Source organism: Carcharhinus amblyrhynchos, chromosome 3 (genome assembly GCF_965287045.1).
Source record: "Carcharhinus amblyrhynchos chromosome 3, sCarAmb.v2.hapA, whole genome shotgun sequence".
NCBI lineage: Eukaryota > Metazoa > Chordata > Chondrichthyes > Carcharhiniformes > Carcharhinidae > Carcharhinus > Carcharhinus amblyrhynchos.
Window position 1 is genome coordinate 132,760,825 of NC_137326.1, and position 12,527 is coordinate 132,773,351.

The 12,527-nt window shown below is 44.9% G+C and overlaps 1 protein-coding gene across 2 annotated transcripts in view; it reads right to left on the minus strand.

The window, feature by feature from the left end:
• Positions 1-1,060: 1,060 nt before the first annotated feature.
• The window catches only part of dhx36 (DEAH (Asp-Glu-Ala-His) box polypeptide 36), an 84,789-nt gene continuing 73,322 nt past the window's right edge, over positions 1,061-12,527 (minus strand). For both annotated transcript variants that reach the window (XM_080186025.1, XM_080186026.1), the window contains exons 24-25: positions 9,798-9,950; positions 1,061-5,317 (exon numbers count right to left, since the gene is read on the minus strand). In XM_080186025.1, coding sequence (XP_080042151.1) covers positions 5,144-5,317; positions 9,798-9,950 — 327 coding nt within the window. In that variant the 3' untranslated portion in view covers positions 1,061-5,143. The remainder of the gene's footprint in view (positions 5,318-9,797; positions 9,951-12,527) is intronic.

The following is a 12,527-nucleotide window of genomic DNA, read 5'->3' on the forward strand; positions in this document are numbered from 1 at the left end:
CTGGGAGATTTTCACAGTAACTTTATTGCAATGTTAATATAAGCTTATTTGTGACACTAATAAACTTTAAAAAAAAACTTCTCAATTACCAGGAAGTACTTCTTACTTTTCCATACCGCTTTGTTAACAATCCAGTAATATGTTTGCCTTTTTTTGAAAAGATCCAGAGTCTAATTTAATGACTTTGATAGGCGCTTTGTTACTTGATGCAAGGTCTGGAGAGACTGGGGCTGTGGGGCAGGGGTGGTGAATACAGTTGACTACACTACAAGTGGCCTGATTGGAATGTCACATACCAATCTGAAGTGAGCCAGTTAGGCCCACAACAGTGACAGTCTGGTGTGTGCATGCATGTGTGGGGGCGCTGGGGCAGGGGGGAAGGCAGCGGTGGAGAGAGACAGAGAAGGGTAGGACTCCCTTGGAAAGAGACTAGTGTGCCTTTATGATAGCAATCCAGAAGTTGGAAGAGTTTTTAATTCTTCTAACTTTTTCTGGGTAACTATTTGTGTGACAAGGCCAGAGCCGTCCAAAGTTTGCGAATCAACTCACATTTGCAGATGATTCCCAGCGGGGAACAGCTGCCCAGAGTAAGTTCCGAGTTCTGGGCTCGCTGCTGTGCAAACCCTTAACCTTGACAATCCCAGCCGGATGCTCCAGCACATTGGGGCACCCCCCCCTCCCCCCAAATCTGATGCTGAGGTGGGAGAGATTGAAAGGGTTTCCAGTCGACCGATCTGACATCTTGCACACACATGCTGTTTGGTCTGTTGAGTCATGTTGCGATTTTGTTTTCAGATTTCCAGTATTTGTACCATTCTGTTTCCTGTCATCCCAGTGTCTCATTTAACCACAACCCACATCCAACATCGAAATAATTCCCATCCTGGCCGCGCACAAGATCAAGCGACTCCATTTAAAAAAAAGCTCGAGTTTCTCATTTTAATGGATGCAGGGAAATGAAAGCTGACCTCGCAACGCTCCATCACCGTCTTCCCCAATTATATGTAGCCAGTAGCATGAGGTGGGGTGAACAGTAAGGCAAGAAACGGGACAAAATCTGTTTTAGGTTTGGTAAGGACTTTAATGGGGAAAGAAAATACAAATACTTGGACTATGTAAAAAGAACAGCCATTGCATCTTAACAACGTTCACAGAAATAAATAGTCTACAAAACAGAAATGACAAAATTCAAGCCAGAACACTGGAAATAAAAAGCACTGTGTGTTTTATTCACTAACCAGGAATGATCACGACTACAGCATGACAGAGGGCACAAGCATTCTGACAGCATCCAAACACAACACAGTGTAGCAGACTGCATTATCAATGGTCTGAACATCTCATGGGCACAGATACACGAATAGATTTGCCTTTTTTTATGTGCAAACCTTTTGACTAATAAGTCCTCTTTGACATTTTACTCTCTCTCTCTCCCTCAGAGTCTCAGACTGACAACAAAGATTTTGCCCCAACTGTAGTCCTTTAGTTTGCCCATTGTTCAGGACTTCCTTTAAAAAAATGGGGATTTGGAGCAACTCAGCAATTTTGCCAGCATTATATCATTGGATACAGCGCGTTGACATGCCAGATGGATTAAGAGAGAGGGTGCAGAGTTACTGAAAGGTACCAAATGGCCAGAATTCTAATTGAAACCTCTGGGACATCAGCCTGGGTTTTTCACCCTTAGAAGTTGAGTTACGTTCTCGGTCATCATATTCACCAAAAGACCGAGGAGGATTGTGTCACTCTTGTGAAACACATGGTTGGGTCACATTGCATTGTGCGTGTGTTTGAGATAGCTATGACTAGCCAGTATTTCATCATGAATTGGAAATCGAGACTGAAGCCATTAACGATCTGTCGGCTGCTCGATAAAGAGTTTTGACTCTATAGACCACCTATCAGAGAGGGGGAGCAGCAGCGATACATTGTCAACAACTTAAAAACGATGGCAAAATTAGATTGGGACCAATCCCTGGTTAAGCCCTGATCAGCTGTGACACAAGGTCAGTGTAGATTGCTGCACAACAGCCAGGCAAATGTATTCAGTGCATTAACAATGAGGGGGAGGAAGTGCTTAAATGTCAACCGAATGCAAGACTTGCTTTTCCATAACTCAATTTCTCAAACATTCTGAACCGCTAAACATACATTAGCAAGTTAGTCTGATTTTGTCATTTTCGTCAGCCATTTTGTGGACAGCAAGATCACACAAGTGGCAATGAGGTGAACAACTAGTTAAAAGTGTCTTTCTGACAATGTTGCGTCATTGACCAAGGGCACTGGGAAAACATCAGTTTTCTTCAAATAATGGGATCTTTATAACTTCTAATTGAATCACAGGCAGACCGGCACCTAATCTCTGACAATGGCGCATGCACCCTGCAAAGTACCGCAGAGCCGAGATTAAGTACTCAAGTCTTGGATTGGAGAATTGCTTGCGGAGGAGTCTCACATGGCATTTGCTCACGTGCACTGGTGGATTCAAAGCAGACTAACATCAGGGGGGCCGTGATTAACCTAACCGTTGTTTCAAGAAGCCACCCCCGCCCCCCCCCCACAAACTTTATGGCACACTGGAGAGGCACACAGCTGGAGCTGTGACTTCTGCGATGTTCCTTGGCAACGCTGGTGCTCTGAAAAGACTGCCCCCAAGGCCATGGCGATCTGATCTGCTCAGTGCGCCAGGGCCAGTGGCAAGGTAAGGCCCACGGGGACTGAGCCCACGGGTTTAGGGTGACAGCTCACCTCACCTCCACCTTCTCAAGGACAACTGGGGATGGGGCAATGAATGCTAACCTTGCCAGCGAAGCCCACACCCCATGAATAAAGAAAAAAAAATCTACAGGCAACACAGGTTGTCACAAAGGCAAAATTTTACACATGGAAATGGGGGGGGCTAAACCTGACCTGAATTTGTTTTTAAAAGTCTTTAAAACTCCCAAAATGTTACACTGTCAGGAAAGGTTGCACAATCTATGGTTGCACACCTTGGAATGTAGAAGAGTAGGGATGATTCCAAAGTCTTCAAGACATTAAGCAGAACAGATGAGAGTAGGGAAAAAGAAATTATTTCCAAGGATTGGGGAGTACAGGGTTAGCGAAAATAGTCGAAAGATTCAGGCCTGACCTTTCAGAACAAAATTAGGAAACACTTCTACATACAAAGGGTGGAAAGTCTGGAAGGTGATGCCAGCTAGATTGTTTGCGAATTTTAAACAGATTTTTGTTATTTATTATTGGTGTCACAAGTTGGCTTACATTAACACTGCAATGAAGTTACTGTGAAAATCCTCCAGTCACCACACTCTGGCGCCTGTTTGGGTACACTGAGGGAGAATTTAGCACGGCCGATGCACCTAACTAGCACGTCTTTCGGTACTGTGGGAGGAAACTGGAGCACCTGGAGGAAACCCATGCAGACACGGGGAGAACATGCAAACTCTGCACAGTGAGCCAAGCTGGGAATCGAACCCAGGTCCCTGTGAGGCAGCTGTGCTAACCACTGTGCCACCCCAAACAAACCCTATTAAGGGCCGTGGGACAAAGGTGAGTACGTGGAGTTATTGGAGATCAGCCATGATATCACTCAATGGCAGATCAGGCTCAAAGGTCCTAAATGCTCTCATTCTGTTCCTTTCCTCAGGTCCACAGCAACAGATCCCACAGTGTCAGGTAGTCGAATCATAGGGGGTGGGGGCGGGTTTTAAATCTGAACCTAGGCTGGCCATCTGGCAATGCTGGTTTTATAATCCTGCTTGGCATCATTCCCACCCAAATGTGAGAGAAATCTGAAAGGGGGAAATGGGGACCGTATTTCACTGGAGTCTTTTAAGATTCCCATTTAGAGAGTTCTGTTGAAATTACCTCCATGATTTTGGTTAGCGGCAACCCTCAAGTGAGGAGTTTCCAATGATGCAGCAAAAAGACAATGGTCGGTCAAAAGGAAGGACGCCCCTCCAAGTTTAAATGGAACACAGGTCCACTCGTCATTTTTTTCCAACCGCACTAAGTTTCAGTGCTTTCTGTTCATCATTGCGTTTTTAAACAATGGTAAAATTAAATACAAAAGCAAAGTCACGTGGAACACTGCTGTTACACCTGGACTAGTGCTAGAATCATAGAATCCTTACAGTCCAGGAAGAGGCCATTCAGCCCATCGAGCTTACACCGAGAACTATCCCACCCATCTATTCCTGTAACCCTGCGCAATTACCCTGCTAATCCTACCCCCGATGCTAATGTCAATTTAGCACAGTTAATCTATCTAACCTGCACACCACTGAAGTGTGGAAGGGAACCAGAGCATCCAGTGGAAATCCATGCAGACACAGGGAGAACGTGCAAACTCCACAGTCACTTGTGGCTGGAACTGAACCCGGGTCCCTGGTGCTAAAAGGCAGCAGTGCTAATCACTGTGCCACTGTGCTGCCCAATTAACTAAATTAACCAATGGTACGAACCTTCTCCCGACACCCCAGCACTTGGGAGTTATGCAAAAAATTGTTTAGATTTTAAAGCATTGCCCATCACAAAATGAACAGAGTGTAAACAGAAGAGAAAATGAAAAGGAATGCAGAGAACAGCTGCATCAACATCAGTAAAGAGAAAGGAAGGGTTAATGCCTTGGGGAGACTTTCAGGTTCGGATAAGGGGTCCACACCTAAATATGATCCTGGACACTGTTAGATTTGATTAGATTTCCTGTTCTTACTCAAATTCACTTATCCTTCATTTAATTCTTTATAAAATAAAAAGTCCAACCCTCTGAACTTTCCCGGATCGGATGAGGGATGAATTGAATTGGAAAACACTAGCCTTTTATTCAGGAAGATGATAAACAAAGCACAAAGCTGTGCAACAGCGCTGCCTGAGACCATCAAGGTGCGATGCCCGCACCCCTCCTACACTCCGAGGCAGAACGTAGTGATGCTTTTTAAATGCACCAGGCATTTTATTCTGTGCACACAGGCTGATGCAATCTTACCAATGAGACCCTCGGGCATATTTTCCAAAACTGCTGTTTAGTTAGCCAAAAAAAAAAAGTCAATAACACAAAACAACTCTGCACTTATGAGCTACAATGAAGTGTTTTAAGATCAGCCTGAACTTGTCTAGAAAATCAGTGACAGGCATCGTGGCTTCAGTAGCTCTGGAATCGGGGTGTGTAGTTCTTAGCGCTGGCGTTGTCTTGTGTGGTTATCAAGTCTATGATTGCTGAAAGGACAGCACAGTCTTTCGATCGATTATTCCAGTCCACAGGTCGGGGCTTCTTGATCTTATCTTGCAGAAGGGCATCTAGTTCTTTCTTCAGATCCTGAGGTGAGGGAAAAGGTCTCAACATGAACACAAGTGCATATAGACAGTGCAAGTCTAGACTAGACTGCTGTCATCAGACTTTGGAATGGACTTACCTCACGTCAAGCTGATCTTTCTCTACACCCTAGCTCTGACTGTACTTCCGCAACCTCTCCTTTCCTTCTCTATGTATGGTATGCTTTGTCTATAGCATGCAAAAAACTATACTTTTCACTGTATACTAATACATGTGACAATAATAAATCAAATCAAAATTCAAAATCAAAAAGCCTAAAACAACTAGCATTGTTGTTTTAGGGGGAGAAGATGGTCTAGTGGTATCACTGCTAGACTATTAATCCAGAAACCCAGCTAATGTTCTTGGGGCCCAGGGTTCGAATCCCACCATGGCAGCTGATACAATCTGAATTCAATTTAGAAAAAATCTGGAATTAAGAATCTACTGATGACCATGAAACCATTGTTGGAAAAACCCATCTGGTTCACTAATGCCCTTTAGGGAAGGAAATCTGCCATCCTTACCTGGCCTACATGTGACTCCAGACCCAGAGCAATGTAGTTGACTCTAAAATGCCCCTCTGTAATGGCCTAGCAAGCCACTCAGTTCAAGGGCAACTAGGGATGGGCAACAAATGCTGGCCAGCCAGCGAAGCCCATGTCCCATGAATGAATTTTTAAAAAATCTTTATCTAGAGGTCTGATTAAATCTTCAAAGGTTTTTGACCAGAGGAAGTCTTGTTAGAAAATCAAGCTTGCGTGGTGTGCTTCATGCTGACATTACCACCGAGTTGTCCTGATGTTTCAGCGGCTAAGTGCCTCAGTGCTGGTGAGCTAAGCAGATGCAATCAGTCCCAGGCCTGCGGAGCAAGGTCCCAAACAACTGCAGCATTGCGAACGTCGTGAATCAGCCACCAAGTCAGCAAGCTAAGAACAGTGTGAGGGAAGTTGGGGCGGGGGGGGGACCATATTCGCAATCCCTCATAATTACCCAGTGAGCTACTGTAAGGAAGCAAGTGTGCAAATTTCAAGTGAGGGGGGCGCTTGGAGATGCCCCTCTCCCCGGGTTATTGATGCTAAACTTGTGAAGAATGATCAATGTGGAGCAAAGATGCCGAGGTTCTGAAGAACCACATCTCAAACAACAGTCACGTTTCAGTCACGTTTGAGGAGAAAAAGGGAAAGTGAGATGGTTTGGATCAAAGTCACTGTGGATGGCTGGCTCTCCTAATCATGGTCTGCAAAGTACATCAGCAGCTGCAATTCTGAATCCTGCCCTGTTCATACAATCATAAAACCCTAACAGTGCAGAAGGAGGCTATTCAGCCCATTGAGCCTGCACCGACAACAACCCCTCCCAGGCCCGATCACCATAACCCCATGCATTTACTCTCCATGATACTAAGGGGAGGTGGTAGCCTTTTGATATTATCAGTAGACTATTAATCCAGAAGCTAATGTTCTGGGGGCCCCCCCGAGTTCAAATCCCACTACAGCAAATGATGGAGTCTGAATTCAATAAAAAATATCTGGAATTAAGAATCTACTGATGACCATCAGAAAAACCCATCTGGTTTATTAATGTCCTTTAGAGAAGGAAATCTGCTGTCCTTATCTGGCTGGCCTACACGTGATTCACAGCAACGTGGTTGACTCTCAACTAGCCTTCACGGGCAACTGGGGATGGGCAATAAATGCTGGCCAGCTAGTGACGTCCATGACCCACAAGAGAATTAAGGGACAATTTTGCATGGCCAATCCACCTAACCCGCACATCTTTGGAGTGTGGGAGGAAATCGGAGCAACCGGAAGAAACCCATGCAGACATCGGAAGAACGTGCAAACTCTACACAGACAGTTCTTGAATCACCATCAATCCTTCAAGATTTTGGTTTCCACAAAAGAAAAAACACGGTGTAATTCCCCACAATCCCAGGGAAACTTCATGAGCTGTAGAAGTGCAGACAGAAACGTGACACATGCGGTCACTGTAGTCCTGACTATTAAAGCACAACTCTATGACCTATAAAGTGTGAAGCAAAATTGAGAGACTTAATTTTAAACTAGCATCAGGCTTGAGGATTCATATCAGACTCTCTGCCCACAGCTTATGATCAGATTGCAAAGGCTATAATACCCTGACGTGCACAAATCAACTCAACTGGGATTCTGATAACTTAATGAGGGGTAAGATTACGCATTTGTACAGTGTGCCTGTGTGTCTCATTGTTTCACACCTCAATGTAATTGGTATAAAGGAGTGTTTTTCTGTGGCTGTCACAGGAACAATGCTGTCCATTAGTACTGCTAATGGGTCACTGCATTCACGTTCTGGGCACCACACACCTCAGGAGGGATATATTGGCCTTGGAAGGGGTGAAGGACAGATTCCCTAACATGATCCTGAGGCTAAAAGTGTTGCTTTACAAACGACACACAGCACTGGCACCGTGCTATTGCTGGGAATATCAAAGATCAAGATGAGGCAGTTCCAACGACGTACTGACGGTATATCCTCTGGTGGAAGGCACTCAGAACAAAGGGACCATTAGCCTTAAAGGTTAAATAGCCAGGCTACTCAAGGGGGACATCAGGAAACACTTCGTTCACACAAAAGCTAGTGGAAACTCGGATGCTCTCCTGCAAAAAGCTGCAAGGCTTGGTGTGTGGCGGGGGTCAACTGATAACTACAAAACTGGGCTTAATAGATTATTTTAAGGTTTGGATATTAAAGGGAACAAAATCAAGATGGGTGGTTTGATGGAGCTATGGTTCCAGATGAGGAGCTGAATCATAGAATCCCGACAGTGCAGAAGGCAGCCATTCAGCCCATCAAGCCTACACCAACAAAATCCCACCCAGTCCCTATCCCTTTACCCTGCTAATCACCGTGACACTTCAGGGCAATTTAGCGTGGCTAATCCACCTAATTTTTGGAGCGTGGGAGAAAACTGGAGCACCCAGAGAAAACCCAATCAGACATAGGGAGAATGTGCAAACTCCACAGACAGTGACCCGAGGCGGGAATTGAACCTGGGTCCCTGGTGCTGTGAGGCAGCAGTGCTAATCACTGTGCCAACCCAAATGGTCTCTTCCCTGTTCCTCTGTTCAAATCAAATCTTTTTAAAAATGGTGGTCCAAACGGTAGAAATCAAGCTACAAATAACCTGACGATTCTTTGGTCAAAACGTCAGTAATTCCATAATCAGCTGCCAGCAGATGTTTGTATAATGGATTTAAATTAATTCTGTTCACTGCAATTACAGGTTAGGTAGCTTGGGGAATTGTTTGCGTACAAATTGGTTTCACAATCTTCTCCTCGATCTCCTTTGTGATGGGGCTTGGCTCCACAGGCACCAGTTACCCACTAGAATCTCCCTCAAGCATCAGCTGTGAAATTGAGAAGATCTGAGCCTGTCCACATTCTCACACAGAGTTTGAACACAAGCACTGCCCAGAGGGAATCACTGGCGACTGATTGGGAGGGGAAATCTGCCCAGTTTCCATCTTTCTAACCCAGGGTGTCGTTATGTTATTGGACTAGCATTACAAAGTAGTTTAGCACAGAAACAACTACTCAGCCCATCTATGCTCTCCTATCCCTCTTCATTTAACCCCATCGATATCTCCTTCTATTCCTTTCTCCCCTACATCGCCTTTACGTTTATCTGGGCTACTCGCCTCAATTGCTTCATGCGCTACAGAGTTCCTCATTTTTGAGAATTCCTGAGGATCATTATGCTGTGGAATGCTCTTCCTCAGGGAGCAGTGGCGACTGGGCCATTGAATGTATTCAAGGCTGAGTGAGACAGATTTTTGATTGACAAGGGAGTCAGGAGAAAAGGGAAAGCTGATAGGGAAGTGGAATTGAGATCATAGTCAGATCAGCTATGATCTTAGTGAATAACGGAGCGGGTTTGACAGTCCAAACAGCTTACTCCTGCTCTTAATGTTTCTGTTATTTAGCAACTCTCTCCAGATCGAAGAGTTTTTCCAGAATTCCATATTAATCTTATTAGTCACTATCTTATACTTATCGCAACCCACTCTAAGTGGCAGCGTCTTGCCACTGGTTCGTAATACACCCCGCCACGTTAAAATAAAATTAGACTCGTCTGCTTGGGTTATTTTGCCCATTATCCTAAATCTGCACCTGTACCTTACTGACTCAGCTGCCAGATTCTCACTGTTTACTCAATAAAAACCCCTGATAAATAATTAATAAACTTTTCTTTGAAACAAATGAGAGGTTTAGACATCTCTCTCGGAGGTTTGGAACAACATCCCTAGAATTGAATTGGAGATTATAAAAGAGGATTAATTAGGTTAGTTAGGACAATAACAAGATTCAAATCTACATTACATTTGAGTTTCTCGAAAAAGGAAATTGCTGAAACCGTACAGCAGCCAGTATCCGTCCCTGAAAGATAGGTTCAAGTTTCAATTCATTGTCACAATACAATTCCCAAGCTTTTTTTTACCTTTACTAAATGGGCGATTCTGGATGGCGACTGGAAGACAATCCATTCATCCACAGAGATGGTCTCCTGGTCCTGCTCCTTCTGTATCGAGATATCTCCTCCAAAGAACAACAAGGAGTAAGGGGAGACCTCGGTGCAATCGTACAGGTAGATCTGTGAAACAGTCAAGATACCAAGGCCCTCAGTGAGTACAAGCCAACAGCAGACCGATGGGGAAGAACCGTGCAACAAACGGCTGCCACTTAGCTACTGCAGAGATGCTGCCATCAAGAACCAGATGATCTGACGCATTTTAATTTTAAATGTGATCTGGCACGAATAGGAGGAAATGCAGTGTCAATGCGCTCACTGGATCCTGGGCAGCAGTCATTCAATAGCAATGAGTAAACTTTGCACAACAGTGTACCCTGTCTGAGATAGAATGCAGAGCACCACTGCGGGTTCTGAACTTCAGGCTCCTTGGTCGAACATTTCCAGGGGTACCTGCCCCAGGAATCCTAACGGGCGAGACAAAATTTGGCCGAATCAGCTCGGGGGAGAGGGATTTCTCATAGAATCCTACAGACAGAAGGAGGTCAAGTCAGTTGAGTCTGCACCGAACACAATACCACACAGGCTCTATTCCTGTAAACCCCCCTGCATTTTACCCTTGCTAATCCCCTGACACGAAGGGGCAATTTAGCATGGCCAATCCACCTAACCCACACGTCTTTCAGACTGCAGGAGGAAATGGAGCACTGGGAGGAAACCCACGCAGACACAGGGAGAATGTGCAGACTCTGCACAGATTGTAACCGAAGGCCAGAATTGAACAGGGGTCCCTGGCGCCATGATGCAGCAGTGCTAACCACCATCGTGCTGCTCTTTTTTCTGTTTTTTCTGTTCTTGGGATGTGCACAGCTGTGAAAATCCCAACCCTTTTTTTTTTTGTTTTCTTATTTAAAACTTTTTCTTATTATGGAGAGAGGGTAAATTAGTCTCTTAGGGTGAGGTAGCAAGTGGGTATCAGAAAACAGACCAAAGTCCACTTAGACTCAAACGAAGTGCAATATTTTGGAAACACTGACTGATAGTGATCCCTAGGCCAGGAATGCTGCTTACCTTGAAAGAACAACTTATTTTTATGCTTATGTCTTTCACAACCCAAAGTGCTTAAAGAAGTCCATTTGAAATGCTGGTACTGTTGTAATGAAGGGAAATGCGGCAGCCAACGTACACATTGCAAATTCCCAAAAGGAGCGATTGTGATAACGGCCAGAAAATCTGTTCTGGTGGTATTGGCGAGGGATGAATATTGGCCAGGAGGCTGCTGAGAACTCCATTCTTCTTTAAAGCAGTGCACAAGAGCACAGCCTCATTCTATTACCTCACCAATAGACAGCACAACAGTATGGTACTCCCTCAGCACGGCACTGGGGGTGTATCTATGTTCTGCACTTGGAATACTGTGTAGAACTCTGGTCACCCTATTATAGAAAGGATATTACTAAACTAGGAAGAGTGCAGCAAAGATTTACTAGGATGCTACCGGGACTTGATGGTTTGAGTTATGACACGAGGCTGGATAGACTCAGACTTTTTTTCCCTGGAGCGTAGGAGGCTTAGAGGTGATCTTACAGAGGTCTATAAAATAATGTGGGGCATAGATAAGGATAAGATACTCAACATCTTTTCCCAAAGGTATGGAGAAACTAGAAGGCCTAGGTTGATGAATGGGATGGATAGGATAGAGGTGGAGAGACTCTTCCCGCTCAGAAAGGATAATAGGACTAGGGGGCACAGCCTCAAGATAAAGGGGGGGGCGGTTTAGAACGGAGTTGAGGAGGAACTTCTTCACTCAAAGGGTGGTGAATCTCTGGAATTCTCTGCCCGTTGAAGTGGTGGAGGCTACCTCGCTAAATATTTTTAAGACGCGGGTTGATGGGTTTTTGATAAGAGAGGGGATTAAGGGTTATGGGGAGAGGGCGGGAATGTGGAACTGAGCCACGACAGATCAGCCATGATCTTATTGAATGGCGGGGCAGGCTCGAAGGGCTAGATGGCCTACTCCTGCTCCTATTTCTTATGTTCTTATGTAAAGGTGAGAGGGGAGAGATACAAAATGATCCAGAGGGACAATTTTTTCACAGAGGGTGATGAGTATCTGGAACAAGCTGCCAGAGGTAGTAGTAGAAGCAGGTACAATTTTGTCTTTTAAAAAGCATTTAGCCAGTTACATGAGTAAATTGGTACAGAGGGATATATAGCCAAACGCGGGCAATTTGGACTAGCTTAGTGGTATAAACTGGGTGACAGGGTCAACCTCAAATCAAGTCTCTGTACTCAGGTTTGAATGTGTACCCATTGGGCTCAGAGGGGAGAGTTCTACCATTAAGCTGGAAGGCCAGGAAGTGCACAGCTCTGACCACTACAGATGATTTGGCTGCAATCTGGGAGAGGGGAGTGTGCAGTAGGACCTAGGCGTCCTTGTGCACCAGTCACTGAAGGTAAGCATGTAGGTGATAAAGAAGGCAAATAGTATGTTGGCCTTCACCATGAGATGTTTCGAGTACAGGGGCAGGGACGTGTTGTTGCAATTATATAGGGCTTTAGTGAGGCCACACCTAGAATATTGTGTGCCGTTTTGGTCTCCCTTTCTGAGGAAGGGTGTTCTTGCTCTCGAGAGCGTGCAGCAAAAGTTTACCAGGCTGATTCCAGGGATGGTGGTTCTGATGTATGAGGGAAGACTGA